This window comes from Babylonia areolata, chromosome 6 (genome assembly GCF_041734735.1).
Source record: "Babylonia areolata isolate BAREFJ2019XMU chromosome 6, ASM4173473v1, whole genome shotgun sequence".
Lineage (NCBI taxonomy): Eukaryota > Metazoa > Mollusca > Gastropoda > Neogastropoda > Buccinidae > Babylonia > Babylonia areolata.
This window is the reverse complement of record NC_134881.1, coordinates 12,613,580-12,641,423: the sequence shown is the minus strand read 5'-3', so window position 1 is coordinate 12,641,423 and position 27,844 is coordinate 12,613,580. Positions and strand designations below refer to the sequence as shown.

The 27,844-nt window shown below is 40.5% G+C and overlaps 1 protein-coding gene across 2 annotated transcripts; it reads left to right on the top strand.

Annotated features, from left to right (window-relative positions):
• The first annotated feature begins 32 nt into the window (after nucleotides 1-32).
• LOC143282744 (src substrate cortactin-like) lies at nucleotides 33-27,844 on the top strand. Of its 2 annotated transcripts, XM_076588491.1 has the most exons (15): nucleotides 33-146; nucleotides 1,911-2,007; nucleotides 2,566-2,639; nucleotides 4,062-4,191; nucleotides 6,981-7,091; nucleotides 9,148-9,202; nucleotides 11,082-11,192; nucleotides 14,982-15,092; nucleotides 16,546-16,656; nucleotides 17,783-17,946; nucleotides 19,823-19,889; nucleotides 20,646-20,794; nucleotides 21,131-21,464; nucleotides 23,635-23,690; nucleotides 25,932-27,844. In XM_076588491.1, the coding sequence occupies exons 2-15, from the start codon at nucleotides 1,921-1,923 to the stop codon at nucleotides 26,010-26,012; spliced, it is 1,641 nt and encodes a 546-aa protein (XP_076444606.1). In that variant the 5' UTR covers nucleotides 33-146; nucleotides 1,911-1,920; the 3' UTR covers nucleotides 26,013-27,844. The 2 variants fall into 2 exon arrangements, with proteins under 2 accessions (XP_076444606.1, XP_076444607.1); XM_076588492.1 differs by lacking the exon at nucleotides 6,981-7,091.

Genomic DNA, 27,844 nt, shown 5'->3' with positions numbered 1-27,844 from the left:
CCTGGAAGGAGTCGTCCATCATTGGTGATCACGTGACTGTCAAACAGGAAGCGAAGCGAAGGGACGAAAAAGAGGAAGTGACTTGTGCCCCGGTCCAAATTTACGCCGCAATAATAAATCCGTTGTCTGCTACTCTTCTGCTGCAGGTAAATGAAATCTAAACTCAAGTTGTTATACTTTGCTTCGAATAAATGCTACTGATAATCTCGGTATTTAACGGAATGGATTTCAAAATTAAGGTCGCCGAAGTTTGGCGTGGGATGGGGGTGTGTTCTGCTCGCATTGTGGAGCATGAATCATTGCCGTCTGCTGTCAAGACGATGGAAACACTTCCTCGTATTGATTGACTAAATAACTCATGTTCTAGTTTAATCTACTGATATTACATTTTTTTCAATGATGCAAGTGTTAGAAATTTTATTAAATATGTGTATTTAACAAAGTCTTCTCGAAAAATCGTGCGATTTTGATACCCTCCCCTCTCTCCCTCTCTCTCCTCTCTCTTTCTAGTCTCTCTCTGTTGCATGGGGAATACACTAAGATAGAAAGCAGACAGAAAAAAGTAGATCCCGTCTGAACATAGTCTGTGAGTCTGATTTGGTTTTAAGTATCTAATTATGCACATCAAGGACCTTCACAGTGATCACAATTCCAAGAACCCACCACCTTCATCATCATCATCATGCACTCAAACGGACACACACATGCATTCATGCATGCACCCACCACCTTCATCATCATCATCATCATCATGCACACACACAGACACACACACACACACACACACACACACATGCATGCATGCATGCATGTAGGCATATAAATTCATACATGTATTATAGATATATGATATATAGCATGCATGCATACCTTCTTCAGTTATCAATTGTAGACACAGTCAGTTACACATTACGTTGTACATAACTCAAAAGAAAGCATACTCACAATTTAAATGTGGTAATGTTTATGCTTGAGTTTAAATTCACTCAACTTGTTTGACTGTAAATTTCCTCAAGGAAAATTATATAATGACATTCTTTTCTGTGTATCATCAATCATTGCTGACTGCTGTCCTGACCTTCAAAATCACTTCCTCATGTTAGTTACTTTAATTATCCACCTTCTAGTTTAATTTTCCACTGTTACATTTTTCCCCAAATGGTACAAGTGTTGAAAATGTTGTAAATCATGCACAGGGCACAAAGTTACTTCTGAAGAAATGAAAAATCATGCAGATTAATTCTCTCAACCCCACTCCACCCTCCCTCTCTCTCTCTCTCTCTCTCTCTCTCTCTCTCTCTCACACACACACATGTATCAACTCTCCCCAACCCTCTCTTCTACATCCCACTCCTCATTCATTTCTCTTTAGTTCAATATTATAAAAGGATCTGATGTTTGTGATAGTGAGTATAATTAGCGATAGATGTGTACACACATTTACTCACATTCAGTGGGTTATGGCAAGAAGAACATACCCAGCATGAACGCCCATGAAAAGAGAGTATTGCTGCCTGCATGGCAGGGTAAATCGACAAAAACAGTGATACACATAAAAATGTTACAAGTCTGAGTGTGTGTGTGTGTGTACACTCATATGCGTGTGCATGATCAAAACCTGATTAAATGACACAGGAATTGAATGATTAATGCCCAATGGCAGGTGTCAGTTGGCTCTACTCAGGTAGGCAACCTGTTGTGCAAATGACCACATATTTGTAAAGCACTTAGGGTTTGGTCTTAGACCAAAGATAGGCGATATATATATATATATATATATATATATATATATATATATATATTCATCATCATGTCACCATGGCTACAAGCCCTGTGATTTGCTGTAGTGCGGCCTGGCAAAGGCTGTGCAGACTGACTGCTGTGGTGAGGGTATCCTGTGTTGTTGACAGAGAAGTCATCATGTGGAAGGCAGCAGCTGGCACCAATGTCAAGGTCACCACTCAGGCCTCGGAGGATGATGACTGGGAAACTGACCCTGATTTTGTTGTAAGTAGCAGTGAGCTGTATCATAACATTTGTTTGTTTTTGTTTCATAACATTTGTTTGTTTTTCGTTCTGTAAAATAATGGGGGGGGGCTTTCAATCATGTCATGTCTGGAAAGTGAGGAAGAAAACATGGATTTGCCGCAGCATTTGTTCCAATAGTTCTCACTGTCAGCTCTCAGCTCCGTCTCAGTGTCATGAGTTTTTCTCATTCAGCTTATAGTTAAATCAAGGACCAGAGGAAATGAAAAGGAACTGTGAAGAAGTACATCTTCATTTTTCCCCCACTCCAAATGGGGACATTTTGTTACTGCTTACAGGGAAAGTTAGTGAAAATTCTGTCTTCAGGTCAAGCAGAAATGTTTCATTTTACCTTCCACGGCTGTCGTTGTTTTTATGTTTATGTGTTTTCAGAATCATATGAAGTACTTTGGCGGGGTAAAAATGGTCATACACGTTAAAAGCCTACTCGTATATATATACGAGTGAACGTGGGAGTTGCAGCCAACGAACAAAGAAGATGTGAAGTACTTTAATATGGTTTTAATGTCTTTGTTTCAGAATGATGTGAGTGAGAAGGAGCAGCGCTGGGGAGCAAAGAGCGTGGAGGGGTCAGGCCATCAGGAATCTCTGAAGTAAACATACATTTCTGTCACATGTTAAATAATAACAGTAATAATAATAATGGACATTTGTTGAGCACTTTCCTCCCTTAAAGAGAGCTCAAAGCGCTTTACAATAAACATCAAACACACACACACACACGCGCAATAACTCACAAAAGAAAGAAGAAGAAAAATAATGATTTAGCGTACAATAATATAAAACAGATTCAGAGACTACGCGTATTACATAATTACACACACACACACACACACACACACACACAAAGAGAGAGAGAGTTTGCATGGCTTATAACTGAAAAGGTATGGAAGATCTGTGGATAGGCGTTTTCAAAAAGATGTGTTTTCAGACCAGTTTTGAAAGATTGAAATGAAGGAGAGTGGCAAAGATCGTGAGGTAAACTGTTCCGGACATATGGAGCTGAATAAGAAAAGGAAGAATCACTGAAGGATCAGGTTTTAACACGGGGAGCAAGTAGCCGCGATGAATCAGAAGAAATGAATATTGATGAATCACACAACTTAGATTATCTGACGTTAACACACATTTCTGTAACATGAACTACAAATTTGATATTTCATTGAACTCAGAGTATCTGAAGTACACATATTTCTGTAACATGTAAATTTGATATACCATACATCTTAGAGTATCTGAAGTACAATATTTCTGTAACATGTTATGTAAATATTGATATATCATACAACTTTTAGTATCTTAAGTAATCATACATTTCTGTAACATGTTATATAAATTTGATATATCATACAACTTAGAGTATCAGAAGTAAACATATATTTCTGTAGCATGTTATATGAATATTGATATATAATTTAAAGTCTCTTAAGTAAGCATACATTTCTGTAACATTTTATATAAATATTGATATATAACTTAAAATATCTGAAGTTAACACATATCTTTTTAACATGTTATGTAAATGTTATTACATATGAAACAGCTTATGTAACTTACCAAGTCTAGAATGTGTAAAGCATATATTTCTGTAACATATTATATAAATATTTACATATGATAGAACTTAGATAAATCAGAGAGTCTAGTGTGTATTGAAGGTATATTTCAATAATATGTTATAATATGAATATTGATATATGATGTATACAACTTAAATAACTTACTGATTCCAGAGTGTGTGTAAGTAGCTTGTATTTGTTTATGAATATGTTGGAGAGAGAGAGTGTGTGTGTGTGTGTGCATGCATGCATGTGGCTGCTTATGCATACATGCATGTTTATGTCTGTTTATGCTACTCTGAAATTCTTACGCAAGATAATAGAACATATTCTTAAATCCTGAATCACTCTCCTTCTTCTTCTTTTTCTGATGTCTCTTTCAATAGAAAAGATTAAATAAATTCTGAGATGGAACATAAACCCCCCTCCTTAGTTCCCTTCCTTTCATGTTTACAGCTTGAAGCAGCTGCGTGAAGAGGTTCGTCAGGATGATACATCCATCAAAAAGCAGCAGTTTGAATCCGGCCCAAAGGCATCGGAGGGTTATGGAGGAAAATTTGGAGTTCAGAAAGATCGCATGGATAAGGTTTGTGGGTTATGCATTTTGTCAGGATGTGCACATGTTGTAGCTGTTTGAGGAAGTCAGAAGCTCTGTATCATACACTATGAAAAAAAAAAAAAAAAAAAAAAAGGTTGTGAGCCGCTCCCTTTCATGAAGCAATATCCATGCTTTTGTCAGTTCTGTCTTTGGTTGACTGATTTTAGACTTGAAACTGAAAGATGAAGTGTGTAATTTTGGAAAACAAACTTGTGTTTATGAAAGTAACAGCATGAAAACAGCAGACTTTGACCCCCTCCATGATTATTTGAAGGTATATGACTTTAGGAAGAGTGCTGGCTTGTGTATGGAGGTTACTTATATGGTATTCAGTATTGTGTCCTCTGTATGTTTTCATTCCCCTTTGGCAAGGTTTAGGTATCTGTGTTTATTTTTCACTGGCTGATTATTTACTTTTTAACAGGACTGAATGGAAGTGAAACACAGAGTGATGGTAATCTGATCTCGAGATATATGTAACGTCATGTCGATTTTACATACAACTTAACATGAAAAAGAACGTGAAAGAAAACTGGATTTGGTAAATTTGATGCAGTTTATTTTCAGGATTTATGGTATCCTTCTTTTCTTTTTTTCTACTCTTTTATTTGGTCACCTTCAGGAATGTTGAACTTTAAAATCAGTTACAATGTTCCTTCCTTATCACCAGTTTACATATTTCACACACTGTTTAATAAAAGTAAAACTGAATGTCAGATGTTACATGGCAATGCCCTGAAATGTTATATCAAACAAGGATGCTTATTCTGTGTGAAAAATCCAGGTTGGTCCATTTATTCCTTCAGAGCCCAAAACCATCTCTGCTGCAAACAGCTTTGTTATTTGAAGCGGCAGTTGACGGGCGCAATAGCCGAGTGGTTAAAGCGTTGGACTGTCAATCTGAGGGTCCCGGGTTCGAATCACGGTGACGGCGCCTGGTGGGTAAAGGGTGGAGATTTTTCCGATCTCCCAGGTCAACATATGTGCAGACCTGCTAGTGCCTGAACCCCCTTCGTGTGTATATGCAAGCAGAAGATCAAATACGCACGTTAAAGATCCTGTAATCCATGTCAGCGTTCGGTGGGTTATGGAAACAAGAACATACCCAGCATGCACACCGCCGAAAACGGAGTATGGCTGCCTACATGGCGGGGTAAAAACGGTCATACATGTAAAAGCCCACTCGTGTGCATACGAGTGAACGCAGAAGAAGAAGCGGCAGTGGTTGTCTGATTATTGAACAATGTACTTTCTACTTGATTTACTCATTCAGTCATGGTTACAGAATTCAGTGTAAGTAATGAACCAAACTGGAATTTTTTTTTAAATTATCATTTTTGATGTTATGCTAGAATCAGTGCAAATTGAGGTTGCTTTCAGCCAGGGTGACAGGCTAAACAAGTATCACATTATGTGTATATTGCTTTACATGAAATTTGTAAGCATACAGTGTAATTGCTGTGAATAACTTTAGTTGGGAAACAGCTAGAATGCTTGCTGGAACTGCAGTAGCACCAACTACCATCATTTACGATCTATAAGTCCAATTTTATTGTATTGGATATACAAGCCACATGAATTTTGTTTTTAATTCGGAAAATGTCCATACATACACCACATCATAAATGAAGTTGAAGTGAATCAATCAAAATGATTGATGGGAAATTGAGTCGGGCAAAAAATATTTTTTTAAATATATATATACTGCTCAAGGACACGCACTCTCTTTCTTCATATCACACACACACAAGAATGGACGAGTCCAAAAAATGTGAACTGCAAAGAAAAAGAAGAAACAGGTCCTCACATGCTGTTTTAGATACTTCACCCCTGAAAACGGAGTATGGCTGCCCACATAGCGGGGTTAAAAATAAAATGGTCATACACGTAAAAGCCCACTCGTGTACATACAAGTGAACATGGAATTTGCAGCACATGAACGAAGAAGAAGAAGAAAAAGTACTTCAAGTCTGAGACAGCTTTAAATCCTGAAAATTCACTCTCACTTCTCAAGACTAAACAGCAAAAGAATTACTTCATCCAGTATGACATCTGAAATGCGTCTGTGATGTCAGTAACAGTCTTACAATCACTACTGTTGTCAGCATCTGCAGCGTCATTTCTTCAAAAAGTGACAAGGGTCGTCAGGTTTGAGTGAAAATCTTAAACTTGTAGATCGAAAAATTGTGGTTCTATTGTTGGTGAGTAGAATAACGTATTGAGCTTAAATGCGTGCATGTGAAAATATTGTGAGTTGTAAACATGCGGTGAAAAAACTGAAAACATACTAATCATGATGCATGCACAGAAGATGTGTCTTGTATTGCCTGTTTGGGGCTATTTCCTTGTTGACAGAATGTTAGCCCATGGCTAAAAGATCAGTCAGAAACAAACAGTCCAGAAAAAATAGGCATTTTCCTCTGATTATGAAAAGTTTCTAGAATTTCAGTTATTCTGAAGCGAAAAGAAAAGATTGTAAATTGCACAAGTTTGTGCACATTTGCAGTATTTATTTTTTCAACTGGAACTATCATTAAGCCAAGAGCTGTTTTACTTATGAAAAAAATGTACATAGAACAAGAATTTTTTTTAAAACCAGTGTCATCTAGAAACGTTCATGGAATTCAAAGGACATGACTATCGGCACTGACTTAAGGTAAGAAAAATTTTTTTTTTTTTTTTTTTTTTTTTGGTTGGTTTTTTGTTTAGATGATAAGGCTTGTGTACGGTTGGTTTGTGTGTATTGTGTGCTATGCCATGGATTGACTTGCTTTCAGTCGGCAGTTGGGCATGATTACCACACAGATCTCTCAAAGCACAGCAGCCAGACTGACACCGCTAAAGGCTTTGGGGGTAAATTTGGCGTCCTATCCGACAGGGTAGACAAGGCAAGTTTCTAAACTGGGAAGACATTGTTTTGGTGGTATTTTTGTGTGTGTGTGTGGGGGGGGGGGGGTTGGGTTTGTTGGGTATTTTTGTTGTTGTATTGGTTTGTTTCGTTTTTGTTGTCCTTGATACTTTTGTTTTAGAATGGAAATATAAATTTGGAATTTTTTCATCATGCTCCTTTTTTGTGTGGACCTTATCTGGTGAATATTGGAGGATTCAAAGAAAATGGAGTATTCAGGGTTTGTGTGTATGAGTGTGTGTGTGTGTGTGTTCCTTCAAAAGTAGTCCCCCCGTGATTGCCATGAACCTGCCAACACTGAAGACTTCGACATTTTTGGAGTGTGTGTGTGTGTGTGTCTATGTATGTGTGTGTGTGAGAGAGAGAGAGAGTGTGTTCCTCAAATAACTTTTACCTATAAATCTGTCAGTGTCAAAGGCTTTGACACAAACTCATTACAGGCATGAAAAAAGGGGTTGGGTGGGGGGGGGGAGGGGTCTGACATCACCAAGCAAGTAAGACATGAAAGGCCACAGAATGGGTGAGAACCATGGATAAAGATGAACCATAGAATATTGGCTTTCTGTTATAGGCAGGCTATCAGCAAAGAATATCTTGTGAGAAAAAAAAAATCTTGAAGGAAAAAGAAAGGGTACAATAAAACTTTCTAAATGTTTAAGTTAAAGCTGCTGTTGATTCATGTGAGTCATCTCAGAAAGTTCATACTAGTTCTTGTGCTTTGAAATGCTTATTAGATCTTTTAGTTTATATTTCTTTACAGTTTACGCTGTATAGTATGTTTCTTTTTAGACAAAATAATGATTTGTGCCTGGATATTGACTGAATTATGAATATTCAGTGATGTGTGAAGTTGTGGGAAACTGCATGATTAAGCTTTTCTGTCCTTTCTTCTTTTTTTTTTTTAACTTGCTGACAAAATCATGTGGCGTAGTGCTGCTTTCTTGTCAGAAGTGGTGTGTAAGCTATAGCTTAAGTTTTGCTGGGTTTTTGGGTTATTGTTGTTTTTTTTTAATTTCAAAACTGTTGCTTGTGGTTGGTGTCATTTAGTGTCAAAAAATGTGCAGACAGTCACTACTTTGCATGCTCTGTGGGTGTGGCTTGGTTTATAGCAGGTTTACAGCTATGTATTGTAATGTTTATTCATGTTCTTTTCTTTCTGTCCCTCTATCTTGATGTATACGTTATATTGTTTATTTACTTATTCATTTATCTTTTTTAAAGGGTTCACAATTAGGTTTAAGAATAAGAAGGTGCATAAAAACTGCATAAGAGAAAGGAAGAGAATGAGAGGAAAGACAGGGAGGGGTGTGGGGGGGTGTTGTGTGTCTGTGTATGAGAGAGTTTTGCGCTTGTGTCAGTACACTGCTTTTTATTTATTTTTGCTGACAAATAAAAATGGAACTACTATAGTCCTGACAATGACAGCAGAATGAAATAGTCCTATAGAATATGCTCATGCAATAGGGAAATACGCTAACTTATGAACCATCTCTGTAATCATGAACATAAACAATGCTGTAAGTTTTTCATTTATCATGAATCACAAAGTAAACACTTGAAATGCTTTACAGACATACCACCACCCTTTTTTTTTTTTCCCTGGTTTCACTAGAAGTTTGTTTTAGATGGGTGTGGTGGCTAAATGGATAGAATGCTGGATTATCACCAGAGTTTTCTGAGTTTGATACCTAGTTTCGACACACCCGGTGGGCTAAGGGTGGAGATTTTTCTGTTCTCTCAGGTCAACATACATGCAGACCTGCTGCTCTCTGAACCCCGTTTGTGTGTATATGCATGCAGAAGATCAAATACGCATGTTAAAGATCCTGTAATTCTTGTCAGTGTTCTGTGGAATTTTTTTTTGTTTGTTTTTTAATTGGCTGTTCTGCCCCTTCATGCTTCCCCACCCCCAACTTCCCAACCTATGTCGACTGTCTCCTCAACCACGGGGCACAACAGATTTTTATTTTATTTTATTTTATTGCTGTGTGCTCGTCATGAATGATTTGTAATCTTATCATTGTATCTGTCTCTAGTCCTCCGTGGGCTACGATTATGAAGGCAAGACTGAGAAACATGCCTCGCAAAAAGGTACAGTAATGTTGAATTGTATAATTTTGGAGTTTTGAGTTTGGTAAGATAATACAGAACAAAACAATTTAATACAATGCAGTACAATGCATTGTATGATATGTTATTAATGGTACAGTACAAAACAATGTAGCAGGAAGCGATGCAATGAAATACAATGCAAAGTACAATATGTAATGTAATAGTAATGATAGTATATGAAATGATATGACATCCAGTATAATATGAAAATTGATTTACATAATGTTGGCTGTTCCATTTTAGCCTTATTTTCATTTTCTCTCATTAAAGATCTTTTTAACATTCAGCAGAGCTGATGATTTTTTTTTTTTTTTTTTTTCCCCCCTTTTTTGAGAGTATTGATCAGACTTCTGTACTCAACAAATCAATTTCAGCAGCAGTTGTATTGCAAAACCGTCTTGCTTTGGTTTACAATTAGAGATTGACTTGGTGTCTCCTTGATCTCCCCTTTGATTCAGACAGTGATGTGACATAGCAGAGAACCAGGGGGTGTTAAGGGCAGATTCTGTATCGGCTCAACAAGCTGTTAGCTTTAAACATTAACAAAAAATCATTCTCACTCCATGAGATGGTGTAAGTCCCTGAAGAAAGCGTAAACTTCACTTTAATTACACATACTTAACCGTGACCCAACTAGTGCAGACTCCAGCAGGGGTCTGACATTCCTGTCCCGTGCAAACTACTATCCGCCTATGCGGAGAAAACGAAAGTAACTAAGGCCGATAACCTCCCGGAAGTTGGTAACCTCCCCTTTGTCCCACTGGACTTCACTTGTACTACCCTCAAGTCAAGTAGTTTTTATTTCATGATGGTAAATTGAATAAGCAACAATTGCTTTATTACATCAAGCCTTCAATGATTAAAAAAAAAAAAGGAATAAAGGAATGAAAAAGAAAAAAAAGAGAAAAAATATAGGAGAGGGAGAAAGAGAGAGAGAGAAGAAACAAGCAGATTGAAAACAACAATAACATTAAAATGTATATATATATATATATATATATATATATATATATATATATATGCACACAAGAATATTGTCATAAAGAAATACACAATTGCATTTCCATTTCACACACACACACATACACACATACACACACACACACACACACACACACACACCACTGAACACAAATTCTTGGACACAATTACACCATGCCCATCCCACACACATGCCTTCAGTGGCTGTGTGAATTTTGAAGCAGGCCTGATGGGTAAGGCTTATGATAGAAGTGTCATAAAAATCTATAAATAAATAAATAACAATGAAAAAAATTTTTTTTTAACTTTTTATTTTGCAGCTCTGCGTCTGAATGTGTATTGGCCATTTTTTAGCATTACCACTTCAGTATTTCAGTATGTCCATTGCACTGTAAAATGTTTAGAGATAATCATACCTAGTGATACATTACAAGAAGAGAAATACACATGATTTGGATATATATATATAGAGAGAGAGAGATACATATAGATATATATAGAGAGATATATATATATATGCTCTGACCTGTCCCTCTAGACCTCCAGGCCTATCCAAATCGAGCAGTTCACCCACCACCAACAGTGTATTTTGTTCGGAATTGTTTCTTTGGTGGCCCTTGTATCAGAAAGTTAAAAGGCTTTCATTTATGTCACTTCCTGTTCATTTGGAAATGTTTCTTTGGTGGTACAGACCTGCCCTTGTATCAGAAAATTGAAGGGATTTCATTTGTGTCACTTGCTGTGTCATAGCGACAGGAGGTTTCTAGTTGTGTGTGTGATCTTCGATGGAAAAGTATGAAAGGCAAAAAGTGTGGATGAAAGCACCTACCTGGAGGATGATATTGATGTGCAGTCCATGTGCTTTGTGCATTTTCAGATTACTCTACGGGCTTTGGTGGGAAGTTTGGAGTGCAGAAAGACAGAGTGGACAAGTCTGCAGTCGGCTGGAGTCACCACGAGAAAGTGGAGAAACACGAGTCCCAGAAAGGTAGCTTGAGCCACCACCAGGTTGCTGTCTCCAAAACGGTTTTCTCTGGTGTTGCTGTGTTTTCTAACCATTCAGTTAGTATGGCTATTATAACTGATGGTGAGCGCATTGCCAAATGCATTTCATATCGTTACATGAAATATTTAACATTTTTATCAAGCCATCAATGATTTGTGTGAGCACAAAAACACCCACCCACGCGCACGCACGCACGCACACACACACACACACGCACACACACACAGATACACAGATGCGTTAGCGCACTAGCTCACACACACACACACACACATGCACTCTCCTGCGCTAGCTTCCTCCCTCACCCCCTCACCCCATCCCACCCCTGCCCCCCTCCAACACACATGCACACACATTCACACATGCACACACGCAAAAGAGTCGGAGAAAGAAAGTCTAAGTGGTATATCATCAGAGTTGTAATTGTGGGGTTGTAAATCATATATTGTGAAACAGAAGTTTGTAAGGCTATCTAGAAATGTATTTCATTGAAGGATAGTTGACATCAAGGAGGACTATTGATATTAAACATTCCATGTGTTCCATTTTCATATAAAAAAAAACCCACCTTACATAAGTGTGTACATGTTCACCTGTGCACATGCACCAGGCGTAACACAGCACAGTATGTGCAAGTGCACCAAATAATCACACACGCACAACATAGCACGTGTGCAACAAGCAGATTTAAAATGGAGAAATTGAACTGTGAGTGGTGTCACAGGAACCAGGAAGTTTGATGTGGTACAATAATTGTTAAGGTTATTTCCTGCTTTCAATACACATGAGCATAGAATGTAATCTGTGTTCCCTTGAAACACCACATTTTTGTTTCTTTAACCCTCTTGCATTCGGATTCTCTGAGGCCAAACTCCCCTAGATTTCGGATTCTTTTGGTGAGTTTAGCCGCAAAATGGGTGTGTATAGTTCACGCTTCACCACAACCAAGAATAAACCTCTAGAGTCATGAAATTCGGCAGGTATGGTCATGAGGCTTTGTTCTGTCATGTGAGCGAGATTCTGTGTGTCTAGATGTGACAGGTCGTGTCTCTGTCACCAAAATGTCACCAAATATGTCACATGCGATGGTGACAATTCTAATACAGCACACCAACATGCAGTTATTCCATGCACATGCACGTTAGTGTTGTGAAATGAAGCTGCGGCCTACCTGAGATGATCTGTCTCCTGTCTGCCAGTACAGTCCCCACAGGTAATCCAAAGAATGTCACACAACTAGTGTCAGTTGTCACAACTGAAGAGTTACTGGAGATAATTTCAAGCACAGTTCCATGTTGCTCTTATGTCACTGTTCTAAGCACTTTGTACAGATCTGTTCATATATGCACACAATGTGTTACTGTACAGTAAGGATAGTGAGTAGAGTGTCACTGCTAAGTGTCACAGAGTCATCAAAACTACAGGTAAGCACACACACACACACACACATAAACAAAAACAAGCTAGCTTGTCCTAATGTTGAGGCACATTCTGTCCATGATAGTCACGGAAACAGTCATTCCTGTGGAAGCAGAGAGGTACCTGGCAGAAAGAACATATATATGATGTTTCCACCCCTCGTCCCTTCGCCGTCCTGCGACCGTCTTTGATGCACTGCCGACAGACCCTACGTCTCCCTTTGATCTTTTCTAACTTGTGATGGTCGATGCTGGCCAAGGCAATGGGGGCATCTGGCACTGCTTTGCTGCGCCCTGCTTTGCGCTTCCTGGAGGTGAATCCTGCGCGAAGTTGTTCTGCAATGTCAGCGCGAAACATCAAGTGGTCATAGGTCTTGTTCACTGGGGCATGAGGTGACACTTCCCAGGTGAGGTAGGCCTGGACAATGCACAAGTTGACCAGAGAATGGAAAATGTAGCGCCACCATTTCTTGTTCTGATGACCAACAGGGTAGTAGGCGCGATACTGGTCTGACTTGTCAACGCCACCCATGTACTTGTTGTAGCTGGCGATGACTGTCGGCGTCACTTTGTCCTCCACTGTCGTCATACCTGGTGGCTGGTTGGTGCTGAGAAGGTAGATCTGACGGTTGTCTTTGTAGACTGTGGCCATCAGTGAGCCCTTCTGCATCTGCAGCAATTTTCCCTTCTCTTTCAGTTTGGCAGTCTTGACCTCCTCTGGTAACCCTTTGCGGTTGACGTTGACAGTGGCACAGGCATATGTCCCATTTCGGGCCAGGTGTGTCATCAAGGGGACACTGGTGAAAAAACGATCAAAATACAGGTGCCTGTTTTGATGGTAGAAAGGTGATGCCAACATGTGAACGACTTCATGCCCAAGACTGATGGTGGTGTCTCTGCGACTTGCACGGCCGGTGTAAATATCAAATGCAACGCAGTACCCTGTCCTGGCGTCACACATCTCCCACACCTTGATGCCCCATTTGGTTGGCTTGGCTGGCATGTACTGCTTGAAAAATATCCGACCCTTGTACCCGATCATTGCCTCATCAATACTTAGTTCACGACCTGGATGGTAGTTGGTCCGGAACAAAGGAAGAATCATGTTGATGAAATTTCTCACCTTGTACAAGGGGTCATAGTCGGGGTGATCACGTGCAGGTGTGTTCGATGTGTCGCGCAGATGAAAGTACTGGTTGATTTTGAAAAACCGTGTTTTGGGCATGACACTGCTGATCCAGTTATTCCTGAAGCGAGGGTCGGTTGACCAGTAGCACCACAAACGTGGCAGACGATTGATCCCCAACATGATCAGCACAGAGAGATAGGCCCGCATTTCATCAGGTGTTGTTTCGAACCAAAGAGGGTCAGGTGTGCCTCGGGCTGCTTGTTTTTGCCGGGCATACCTGTTAGTCTCTTCTGCTGCAACCTGAAAAAAAGTGATGGGTATAAACAAAAAAAAATAATCCAGAGGGGTGGCAGTGCTTGGCAGTGAATGTGCAGGGCCTGTCGGCTGCTGGAATGTGGCCACGTTGGTAGGCTGAGTAGCCGGTCGCCACGTGGTTTGCAGAGCGGCGAGTGGCACATTGTCCTCCGGATCACTTTCACCACTTTCTTCTTGATTGGAACCTAAATGCACGTCAGAATCTTCTTCTAATTCTTCACACTCTTCAATCTGATCATATTTTGACACTTCTTCTAATATGAGACCTAATTCCTCCGCTGAATAATCCTCGAACTCACTGGTGCATGCAGACGACGCCATTGTGAAAACCGGTCAGTTTCATTCACAACTCTCCACACGCAGTTTCCCTCCTTTCTTTGTGAATGGAAGTGGTGCTAGCATCCAAAAATAGTGATGCCAGATTATTGGACTATAGTAGGAAACTTTCCACCAACTTTTAGTGCCTGTTGAGCATAGTCACGGCGTCAGCACATGATGGAAAAGTACCACACACACGCAGCCGGCGCCGGCCGCATTGAGGCGCTGCGCGCGCGCGGGCATGCCGGCTCCTACCGTTATCAGAAGGAAAGGGTTAATGCTGGTCTTTGGATGTGCACGTTTGTGTGTGTGTGTTTTGTTTGAGACTGGATATTGTGTACATTTGCATGGCTTCAGCAAAACTTCAGGGTTGATTTCATGAATAACTGTTTAGAAATAACAAAATAAACAAAAAAATAAACAAAAATAAATTGCACATAGCACACCAAAATAAAGACTGATACATTTGAAGTGTACAAGAGGTTGAAGTAAAGGTTGCTGTTACAAAGCACACCAAAATATAGTCTGGCAGTAACACAACTAAAGTGTGCCAGAGGTTGAAGTAAAAATTGCTGTGATGTGCATTTTCAGACTATGCACAAGGCTTTGGAGGGAAATTTGGGGTGCAGAAGGACCGCCAGGACAAAGCTGCAATGGGTTGGGACTACGAGGGAAAGACTGACAAGCATGAGTCGCAGACAGGTAGGGATCCAAATGCTGCAGCTGATTGCTTTGTTTTTGTTGTTTTGATCACATGTGTTTGACACACCTTCTACCAGACCCACCTTCTACCCAGAATGTGTGTGTAATACCTGCGATCATCATCATGTAGTTCAGGATTGGTGGACAGAAGTGAATCTGTTGAAAGTGGGGAGGATGTATATAGAGAAGGTTTTAAGGCTTACATCGTTGTTGTGCTTTCATACGTCAAACAGGGTTCATTAGGTGCAACATGCAGTGTTCAGTCATGCTGCTGATGCTGAGCTTGCTGTTAACATGACTGGGGTATGTCATTCTGCTCCGTTTCAGAAAATGATTGGAAAAAATAGGTGTTGTATTTTGATGGATCCCGTGACTGCCAGTGTTGTTGTGTTGGCTAGTTCTCTACACGGGTTGTGTTGGCTGACTGTTGTTCACAGACTTTAGTAAAGGTTTGTTCTCTTTTCAACACGCACCACATTTTGTTGACTGAAACGTTTGTTCTCTTTTCAACACGCACCACATTTTGTTGACTTGTTGTTCACAGACTACAGCAAAGGGTTTGTTCTCTTTTCAACACGCTCCACATTTTGTTGACTGAAACAGTTGTTCTCTTTTCAACACGCACCACATTTTGTTGACTTGTTGTTCACAGACTACAGCAAAGGGTTTGTTCTCTTTTCAACATGCACCACATTTTGTTGACTGAAACATTTGTTCTCTTTTCAACACGCTCCACATTTTGTTGACTGAAACATTTGTTCTCTTTTCAACACGCTCCACATTTTGTTGACTGAAACATTTGTTCTCTGTTCAACATGCACCACATTTTGCTGACTTATTGTTCACAGACTACAGCAAAGGGTTGGTTCTCTGTTCAACATGCTTCACATTTTGTTGACTTGTTGTTCACAGACTACAGCAAAGGGTTTGTTCTCTGTTCAACACGCACCACATTTTGTTGACTGAAACATTTGTTCTCATTTCAACATGCACCACATTTTGTTGACTGAAACATTTGTTCTCTTTTCAACACGCACCACATTTTGTTGACTAAAACGTTTGTTCTCTTTTCAACACGTTCCACATTTTGTTGACTTGTTGTTCACAGACTACAGCAAAGGGTTTGTTCTCTTTTCAACATGCTCCACATTTTGTTGACTGAAACGTTTGTTCTCATTTCAACACACACCACATTTTGTTGACTAAAACGTACGTTCTCTTTTTAACACGTTCCACATTTTATTGACTTGTTGTTCACAGACTACAGCAAAGGGTTGGTTCTCTTTTCAACATGCACCACATTTTGTTGACCAAAACGTTTGTTCTCTTTTCAACATGCTCCACAATTTGTTGACTGAAACTGTTCTCTTTTCAACACACACCACATTTTGTTGACTGAAACGTTTGTTCTCTTTTCAACACGCACCACATTTTGTTGACTTGTTGTTCACAGACTACAGCAAAGGGTTTGGGGGCAAGTTTGGGGTGCAGAAGGACCGAGTGGACAAGTCTGCTGTGGGTTGGGACCACCAGGAATCCCTGCAGAAGCACGAGTCACAGACAGGTGAGAGAGCGGAGACGTTAGGAGAATCTTCTTCTTTGTTCATGAACTGCAGCTTCCGTGTTCACTTGTATACATGAGTGGGATTTTACATGTATTATTGTTTTTACCCCACCATATAGGCAACCATACTCCATTTTCGGGAACGAGGATGGGGGTGCATGCCAGGTATGTCCTTGTTTCCATAAACCACCAAATGCTGACATGTATAATGGGATCTTAAACGTGCGTGTTTGATCTTCTGCACGAAGGGGGTTCAGGCACAAGCAGGTCTGCACATCCTTGACCAAGAAGTTCGGTAGGGGAATACATGATCGGTTTCTCTAGAGAGAAGAAAAAGAGAAAAAAAAACCCAAGTTAACTCACATCGAAAATATGTTGAGAAATTAAAGAAAAATGGTAGATAGGATTCAGTGTTGTCAAAATGGTAGATAGGATTCAGTGTGTCAGAACAACTTAAGACTGTAGTTTTTGGATTGTGAAACTAGATATATATATAGAATATATATAGATAGTAGAATGGAAAAACGAATCAGATAATGATAAGTAAGAAGTATATAAGAAAACAAACATATTCAAGGGAATAGCAAGGCAAGCATAAGCAACAGTGATATGGAAGAAAAGAAATATTGTTATAGGGGGTGGTTGTGCAAAAACAACGAAATAGTCCATGGCTTTGAAAGTTCTTGGATATAAAATATCCTCTGGTCTTGAGAGTCGTTGAAATACAGATTGCAGAGTTTGTTCGTTTTTGGTGGTGGTTTTTTTCTAGATTACCCAGTTCATCATTGTTTCACAGTGTTTGCTAGTTCTTCAAAATTAATGTATTGGTGGATAGAATGAGGGCGGTGGTATTTCTGTCTCTGTGGTGCAGTCAGTTTGTGCGTTGAACTGATAATTGAAAAGTTGGTGGTTCGAGCACACGCAGGGATGGATTTTTTTTCTCAAGGCCTGTTCAGCGCATTGGGTTTATGCAAAGATTAGGCATCTATATATAAAGATACATATATATATTATAGTTAAATAGATAGATATATATACAGCAGATATGTAGGGTGTATGGATAGTCAGCATGCTTTGACATCTTGAAACTGAGACTGAACACAACAGTTGTGTGTCCTGTCGTCAGACTACTCAAAAGGCTTTGGCGGCAAGTACGGGGTGCAGAAAGACCGACAGGACAAGTCTGCTGGAGGCTACAGTGACGTGACCAAGACGGAGCTCCACCCTTCACAGACTGACATGAAGAAAGGCTTCGGTGGGAAGTTTGGGGTGGAGGGTCACAAAGATCAGGTAAGTGTCAGGGGGTTTTGTTTATTTATTTGTATATTTATGTATCTATGTGGTCATTTATTTATCTGTGTATTTATTTATCCATTAATTTAATGATGTATCTGTTTTTCTCAAGGCCTGACTAAGCTAAGCATGTTGGATGACGTTGCTAGTCCTGCATCTGCTTAGCAGATGTGGTGTAGCGTATATGGATTATTCCAAACGCAGTGACGCCTCCTTGAATTGAATAACTGAACTTAACTGTCAGGGGTTGAAAAGTTGTGTAAAACTAGGTGTGTAATATTTTTCTTTGTTTTTTTGTTTGTTTGTTTGTTGTTGTTGGTTGTTGTGATTTTTTTGTTTTTTATCCAAAAGCTGTGAATGTTCTTTGTATTTTTCCTTTTACCCTGCGTTAAGCTGTGTGTTCTTTATATCAGAATGTATTCTCCATTATTTTTTGTGACCAGTATTTTTAACAATTTATAGTATCAAAGGATGTTGCTGTTCAAACTATACCTGATGCTTAGGATTGGGAGATTTCAGTCATTTATTTCAGTGTGATAAAGATCCATCCGTCAGAGTGAAGAAATATATCCTTGTGTTCTTTTTCATGGACAGACAGTTGGTTGTAATGCACGACGGGCGCAATAGCCAAGTGGGTAAAGCATTGGACTATCAGTCTGAGGGTCCCAGGTTCGAATCTCAGTAACGGCGCCTGGTGGGTAAAGGGTGGAGATTTTTCCAATCTCCCAGGTCAACATATGTGCAGACCTGCTAGTGCCTGAACCCCCTTCGTGTGTACACGCAAGCAGAAGATCAAATTCGCACGTTAAAGATCCTGTAATCCATGTCAGCGTTCGATGGGTTATGGAAACAAGAACATACCCAGTATGCACACTCCCGAAAACGGAGTATGGCTGCCTACATGGCGGAGTAAAAACGGTCATACACGTAAAAGCCCACTCGTGTACATACGAGTGAACGTGGGAGTTGCAGCCCATGAACGCAGAAGAAGGTTGTAATGCACAACATGTTTCTGGGACAGTTACATTCCAGTCTTCACCATATTCACGTTTGTTATTCATGTGTGCACAAACGCACATATTCTTTGTCTCTTTGTCTGTCTTTCTATAGCATGGTGTGCTGATGTGCCATCAATATTTCTTTGCATGAAATTGAATCTCTGTAGAAGTTTTTCAAATCGTGAATGCATTTTCCTGAATAAGTGGTGTCATAATTTTGAGAGTTTGATCTGCAATGACTGAGTGCTGGCTAAAGAAAATGTCCGAATTATGGCGCCACTGGGGATGTTTTGTTTTTTTCCCCCCACGTTTTCCACAGAACGTTTTGAGCATGTTTTTTGTATATCATCAGTTACAAGTGTACCAGCAAATATGGTTTGGTTTTCTTGAAATGTGTCAAGTTGCCATTCGAATTGTCTGCCAGTGGCAGAGAGGGGGAGGAGAGAAAGTGCAGCCGTGGAGTTATATTACATACAGAAATGCCATCATGGAAACGTGTGTCGGTCAGACAGTGTTGTTTGATACAGCCTTGTTCGAATCACGGTGATGGCACCTGGTGGGTGAAGGTTGGAGATTTTTACAATCTCCCAGGTCAACATATTTGCAGACCTGCTAGTGCCTGAACCCCCTTCGTGTGTAAACGCATGCAGAAGATCAAATACGCACATTAAAGATCCTGTATTCCATGTCAGCGTTTGGTGGGTTATGGAAACAAAAACATACCCAGCATGCACACCGCTGAAAACGGAGCATGGCTGCCTACATGGTGGGGTAAAAACGGTCATGCACGTAAAAGCCCACTCATGTACATGCAAGTGTACGTGGGAGTTGCAGCCCACGAAAGCAGAAGAAAATACAGCCTTGTTCTGTTTCAGTCTGCAGGCTCCTTCGATGACATGGAGGGAGTCAGCAGCAGCTACCAGAGGGTCAAGGCCGAGGGAAGTGAGTGGTACAGGAAAGAAGAAACGAGCAATGAAATACAAATTTATCGTGTGTCTTTTGTGAATCAGAGAATGTATGACTGTATGATGTGTCCATCTGTGTGAAGGCCGAAGGAAGTGAGTGATACAGGAGTGTGAAATATGAATTTATCGTGTGTCTTCTGTGAATCGATGAATGTATGACTGTATGATGTGTTCGTCTGTGTGCATACTGATCCACTGTGTGAGGATGGGAATGAATCAAAGATGCCACTACAGACACAGATACATACACACTTGCACATATTTTTACACGGCTGCATGCATGCACGTACACACACACACACACACACATATGAATGTCATGTATGGTGTAAAATGTTTTCAATGATATATAGTGAAATGAAGCAATACTCAATGATCAATGTTTGGTGGAAAAACAAATAATATGATATTGCAGTATTACATAGAAGTACAGAAGTTTGACTGAGTTTAATTGTCCAATGAAATAGAAACAAACATGTACTTTTGTTATTATTCTTTAAAAGAATATACATGTGTGTGTGTGTGTGTGTGTGTGAAAAGCCTGACTGAATGACACAGGAAACAAATGATGAGCGCCCAAAGGCAGCTCTCATTCGACTCTACCCAGACAGGCAGCCTGATCTACAAGCGACTGTGTTTGTAAAGCACTTAGAGCTTGGTCTGTGACTGAGGACAGGTGCCATGTAAGTATCCATATCAATCAGTCAGTCGCATTCACATTGTGTATTCACAGGCTCAGAAGGTGCTAGAAACCTGAAGTCACGTTTTGAAAACCTGGCCAAGTCCAACGAAGAAGAATCCAGGAAACGCGCTGAAGAAGAGCGACAGCGAAGACAGGCCAAAGAGAAGAGAGAAAAGGAAGAACAGAAAAAACAGCAGGAGGTGAGTGGGGAGCCCTCCCACCCCCCCACACTCCCCTCCCCTCTGGTGCCAGTCTGACTGATGTGTTGGTTTGAACATGATTTTTATTTAAGTACAGACACTTCAAACACACAGAGCAGCAACAAGACAAAGGTTATAGCGTGCGCAGGGAACGACAGATGCACACATTTGAAGACAAAACAGCACAGAAGAAATATCATGAAGAATGTGAATTATAAACTGCATCAAATTATAATTGAATTTCAGTAGAATCTGTAAAGAAGGGACAAGCAAACAAGTCATTCAGTGTATTATATCAAGACATTGAATAATGACAGCACTGTTGCCCTGTTCCAGGAGAGGCTGAAACAAGAAAGATGGGAAGAAGAACAGAACAGAGCCAACCAGGCCGAACCCGAACCCGAACCAGAGCCAGAACCGCCAAAACCAGCACGGCAGTCAGTTCCAGAGCCAGAACCGGAACCAGAGCCGGAGCCGGTGCAGTCACCAGAAAACCCCTACGAATTTGGTGAAGAAGAGACGGCAGACACGCCATCCTTCTCGGCACCAGTTCCGCAGCATGAGCCAGAGGAGTCTCCCTACGAGCTGGATGATGGGAACGTTGATGAGCAGGCCCCCGCCCAGTCACAGGGTGGTGTAACGGCTGTGGCTCTCTACGATTACCAGGCCGGTGAGTTGAGAGTGGAAGGAGGAAGGCGATGGAGTAGTGGGTGGGTCACTGTGAGGATGGTGAAGGGAGAGAGGTTTGTGTGTTGTGTGTGTGTGTGTTTCTGTGTTGGGGAAATGGATGTCATCATTAACTCACTCCGGACGAATAGTTTTCTCCCTTGCTTTCCCCTGCAGATGACCCATTTGTTAACGTTAGGAAAAAAAATCACAAAAAATACAGAACACAAAGTAACTGAATGAAACTCCCTGTACTTGACCCATTGGCCTGTCTTCTAACCTCGTGTGTACGCCCACCCCCCTCCTCTTCACAGCTCTCAGAAGCTGAGTCACTGTAATAGTACCTTCTTGCTGGTAGCATTCTTCACTGCAGATACTTTATTCAACGTCTTCATCATCATCATCGATGTCGAAACCTTCAGTTTGAAGCATTTCAATCACTTAAGCAGCAGTAAAAAGCCGCTGTCGTGATCTGGTTTGCTCAAAAAATTTCCACCTGTATCGCCTGCAACACCATTTTTGATGCGTATGCAGATTAGCTTGTCATGTGGGGTACCAAGGTCAACAGCTGGCCAGCAAGTGTATAGTCACGGAAACCTCACGAAGAAACTTTCCATTTGACCCTTGATACATTCGCAATGCCCGGTGTAGCTTCGATTTTTATGCTATGCCACGAGGAAAACGTGGACAAAATTTTAATTGTCGAAACCGCTATAGTGTTCCATCATCCGGAGTGAGTTAATGGGCGAGGTGGCGGAATGGTTAAAGCACTGGATTCTTGCCTGAGATTTCTGAGTTCGATCCCCAGTTTCGACGCGTGTTGTTTGTTTCTGATCTCCCAGGTCATGTGTGTATGCTTGCAGAGGATCAGATATGCGCATTAAAGTTTCTGTAATCCATGTCAGCGTTTGATGGGTTACGGAGACGGGCGCAATAGCCGAGTGGTTAAAGCGTTGGACTGTCAATCTGAGGGTCCCGGGTTCGAATCACGGTGACGGCGCCTGGTGGGTAAAGGGTGGAGATTTTTACGATCTCCCAGGTCAACATATGTGCAGACCTGCTAGTGCCTGAACCCCCTTCGTGTGTATATGCAAGCAGAAGATCAAATACGCATGTTAAAGATCCTGTAACCCATGTCAGCGTTCGGTGGGTTATGGAAACAAGAACATACCCAGCATGCACACCCCCGAAAACGGAGTATGGCTGCCTACATGGCGGGGTAAAAACGGTCATACACGTAAAAGCCCACTCATGTACATACGAGTGAACGCAGAAGAAGAAGAAGATGGGTTACAGAAACCAAGAACATACCCATCACGTGCATCCCTAAAAATGCAGAATGGCTGCCAGCTTGGCAGGTAAACAACGGTCATACATGTAAAAACGGACACATGCATATGAGTGAACAGGGGTGTTACAGCTCACAATAACACAGTTGAAGAAGAATGGGATCCCGGGATCATAAACCAGCCCACTTTGTCAGAGGTGTGAATGAATTGGATGTTTGTGTTGTTTCTTGTGAACAGCATTCACATTTCTGTTGACATTTCAAAAGAAAAATGATTATTTGCTTCTCTTTTGCTTCATTTTGTATTTGTATTTCTTTTTATCACAACAGATTTCTCCGTGTGAAATTCGGGCTGCTCTCCCCAGGGAGAGCGCGTCGCTACACTACAGCGCCACCCTTTTTTTTTTTTTTCCCTGCATGCAGTTTTATTTGTTTTTCCTATCAGAGTGGATTTTTCTACAGAATTTTACCAGGAACAACCCTTTTGTTGCCGTGGGTTCTTTTACGTGCACTAAGCGCATGCTGCACACGGGACCTCGGTTTATTGTCTCATCCAAATGACTAGCGTCCAGACCACTACCTAAGGTCTAGTGGAGGGGGAGAAAATATCGGCGGCTAAGCCGTAATTCGAACCAGCGCGCTCAGATTCTCTCGCTTCCTAGGCGGACGCATTACCTCTAGGCCATCACTCCACTTCAGGCATTTTCTTTTTTCTTATTCCTTCTCTTTTATTCTCCTTTTTTTTTTTTTTAAGAGGGCTGGGGTTACTTTCATTAAATCTAGCCAGTGTTCTTTTCTCTCTCCTCATTTTTGTTCTTCAGTGCAGTTTCTTTGAAATATTACTTTTTACTTTTTTTCTTTTCATGTTTTCTTTTCCACTTTGCAGCGGATGACGATGAGCTGACCTTTGATCCGGATGACATCATCACAGATATTGAGATGGTCAGTAATTATTCATTTATGCCTATCTGTCTCTTAAGTGTATGTAAGCCTAAGGAGTCCCCAAAGGACAAAATTTTACCCTCTTCTGTTCTGTTAGACATCAGTATTTATTGTATTATATTGTATTACTTTTTTGTTAGAACAGATTTCTCTTTGTGAATTTCAGGCTCCTCTCCCTGGGGAGAGCACATAACCATGCATGCAAGTGTACTTGATTTACTGTCAGTGGATTTTTCTGCAGGAATTTTTCCAGCGTGGATTCTTTTACGTGCTCCAAATATGTGCTGCACACAGGACCTCGGTCTGTTATCTCATCCGAATGACTAGCGTCCAGATCACCATTCAGGGTCTTTTAGAGGGGAAGAAGATTCTTGTAAGAGTTGGGTTTAATCCCATGCCATCAGATTCTCTAGCTTCCAAGGCGGACACATTACATCAAGGCCACCAATCCACTTTTTGGCCACGACTCGGCTTACTTCAAAACATTTCTTTTCTCAGCAACTTTTCAGTTGAAGTTGGCTGAAAAGGCTCTGAAATGGAGCTGACAGGTGATGAGATTTGTTGGAACAGAAAAAGGAGGAAGATGTCAGAATGGGTAAGATTCTCATCTGCCAATACAGAGCCCGCAAGGGTCTGGGTTTGAATCCAGGTTTTGCCCATTCTCCCAAGTTTTGACTAGAAAATCAAATTGAGCATCTAGTCATTTGGATAAGATAAACCGAGTTCTCATGTGCAGCACGCACTTGGCACACTGAAAAAGAACCCATTGCGATGAGAGCATCCTCTGGCAAAATTCTGTAGAAGAAATCCACTCTGACAGGTACACAAATATGTATGCATGCACTCAAGACCTGGTTAACTCACTCAGTACGGCCAGTCCTCTCTTCTCCACTACACAGACCCCTCGGATGTCCAGTGGGTGTCTGAATGACCCAACCTTTAGCTTCCATCGTCAGAATTGTGGTATTCTTTGTCAACATTCACCTCTTCAGTATAAGAGCCTTCCGCTTGCAATATTTTGATGATGGTAACTGGGGTGAAACGCTGTTAATGTCGTCTCTTTCGCCGTTCGTATGGAGAGAGTTAAGCATGTTGGGTTAAGCTGCTGGTCAGGCATCTGCCAAGCAGATGTGGTGAAGCGTATATGGATTTGTCTGAATGCAGTGACACCTCCTTGAGAAACTGAAACTATTGGAACAGACTGCATAATTTTCTTTTTTGTAGTTTTGCTATTGGGAACACATCACTTTTCCTTGTGTTTGAAAGTTTTGTATAGGTTGTTTTCTGTTTCCAATCCTTGCATTGTTTATTTTTTCTGTCGGGGTAGCTTTGTGTGTATTGTTCCACTGATATGTATTACTGTGCATAGATTCACATGTGGTAACAAGTCAAAAGAAATAATGCTTTCTGAAAGAGTAATGATATATGTGTCCAAACCAACCTGAACTTACTGTGAGTCCTGCCTCATCTAGCTCCTGATTTGCCAGCTGTTATTTAGTCACTAGTGTAAAATTTAATCTGTTTTCATAAAGCTGCTTTTGGGGTATCAAAGGGATCACAAGGCACCTCCCCTCTCGAAAACTCACCACCACACACTGTTGTTCACACACACACACACACACTATTACACACACTTTAGCACCACTGTTCCCATGACCAGGAAGATTTAGGGAGTGAAAAAAGCTTTGTATTTAGATTACTGCATGCATCAGTGCAGCATAACACCAGTGTGTTCAGTGACACACATTGTATGTAAAGGGTTTCGTAAGAATGGACCACCCCCCAATTCACCTGCTTGAGGCCTACCTTGGATCTTGCTGGGGCCAACACAGGGTGGTTCCCAGACCACTGTTTGGGGATGGTTGTTTTTTTTTCCACCTGAACCACTGTCATGTTTGTTGTTCAGAACTTCCAAAGTGACCAGTTCTCTCATTCCATTTCTATGTGGAGTGTTCATGAGCATCCTCATTTCCTTTTTCCCCCATCATCAGTGGATGTGTGTTCACTCATACCTCAGTATGTGCATTCATGTGTGAACATAAATGGGATATTGTGTTGAAATACACAACTTCGGTGGGTTTTGTTTCAAACAGTTCAAACAGATTGACAAAGGCTGGTGGCTGGGGGTGGGTGGGGTGTGGGGAGGGGGGTTACTCATACCCAAGTGTTTGCATTCGTGAGTGAACATAATGAGATAATGTGTTGTAATACACAACTTCGGTTGGTTTTGTTTTGAAACAGATTGACGAAGGCTGGTGGCGGGGGTCTTGCCATGGTAAATCAGGTCTTTTCCCAGCCAACTACGTGGAGCTGCAGCAGTAGTGCCTTGTACTGCTCACATAATTGCCTTCCAACATGGCATCATCAGTTTGCTTGAATCAATTTGCTGCTGGAAATTCCATTTGTACATAGGTATGGAAGGTTGCGCATGTGATGTGAGGGTCTTACACCGGATGTATGACCATTTTGGGGAGTTAAATTGGGATTGGAAAGTTGTAGTTGCTGAATAATATTGAAACTGAAAGCTGGAGAAAGATGCATTTACAGCATAGAACAAGATTTGTGGCCATTTGATTCCAGCTTCGCTTTCTCACGAGTTGCCTGGCCTGTAATGCATCTCATGGTTTGTGTTTTTTTCTTGCTCCAAAAAGTATACTGTAGTGCCATTTTTCTTGTTGTTGGCATTCAAATTTCATGGCTGATACCAACATGGAAGTATTGACCACCTGTGTCTCAACAGTGGAACTTGAATTTTTTTATGACATCTATCATGTTTAAGAGAGTCCGAAAACCAACAGTCATGCAAAATCAACTTGATGCAGACACTTGATAGTTATGTGTAAACATGTGTAGCTTTTATGAAGAAGTCTTCCCTTTACATTTATGTTTAGTCATTCTGACCGATCTCTTATAATCAATTGAAATAACAAGTCATGCATCTTATGTGAATTGCTGTTTCTGCTGTGCTTGAAGGACAGTACATCAGTACTGATGGAGAGGTAGATGGTAATCTGTGTTATAATGTTGGACACAGCAAGTAATTTGTAAGTATTATGCTCAGATCATGGTTAAAGATTTGTAAAATTCCTCCCATCACTCTTCTTTTTTTTTTTTCTCTCTGTGAATGACTTCTGTTCTTTCTTAACTTACTTTATCCACTTGCCACTGATTCAGTGATAGAAAAATGACAGTAAGCATAGCATTTTAATGTACTGAAATATGTTCATGTATTCTTACATTTTCATTCTGACATTTGAACGAAAAAAACGTGATGCCTCATTGTCCATGGTGAGCTGCCAGTGCCTATGTTTATGTGGATCAAGTTCACAAGTATTATGCACATGCATGTTCAAAAAACTGGACCAGGAAATGACTGAAAGAATGCATTGATGTGTGTTGTACAATCAGTATGGTGGCATGGTTATTATTTTTTTGTAAACTTGAAAGTAATTGTACATGTTAGCATTTAGCTTAGTAAGACTGACGTGCTCTTGTCCATGCGATCGTGAGGCCTTTCCCCCCTCAAGTAATAGATTTGTTTTTACTGAAGTGTACTTGGCTTTAATAGACGGTTAAAATGAACATCTTGAATTGTAGTTTAAAAGGATATGAATTCACTGCAGCATTACAAATGTTTGCACACACAAACTGTATGTCATGTTTGAGCAAACACTACCTGCTTCTGGAATCATTTACAAGTTGGTCATCTGCATTGTTTGATATGTTAGCTGATACGCTGTTCTGCGAATCGAAAAATGGAAGCATGTTCACCTTTTGAGCTTATCTTGATCATATTTTATTTGAGAAATCTGAGTGGAAGTGAAGATTCTTTTCCACTCCCTTTTAATACTTGCCTTTTACATTCATCAAGTTTATTTTTCTGGATTTACATATTGCATCTCCAACAGCAGCTTGGATTCATACTGTACTTAATAATATTGTTTTATTTATATCAGTATGTATGTAAAGCCATCAGAACATGATTTCTTTAGTATCAGATTGTCATTGTTTTCTAACCCATATTCTGTACACCTCTTTTTAAATGTAATGGTGTGCATGGCTGCATGTTTTCTGTATGAAAGCAATGCCTTTCAAAACTGGAGGTGGGGTTCATGTGATAATTCACAAATAAAATGTAATGCCTCTCAAATGAA

Coding starts and splice junctions, on each gene's coding strand:
- LOC143282744 (XM_076588491.1), top strand. CDS start 1,921: ATGTGGAAGGCAGCAGCTGGCACCAATGTCAAGGTCACCACTCAGGCC. Junction 4,192..6,980: donor AGAAAGATCGCATGGATAAG/GTTTGTGGGTTA, acceptor ACTTGCTTTCAG/TCGGCAGTTGGGCATGATTA. Junction 17,947..19,822: donor TGGAGGGTCACAAAGATCAG/GTAAGTGTCAGG, acceptor GTTCTGTTTCAG/TCTGCAGGCTCCTTCGATGA.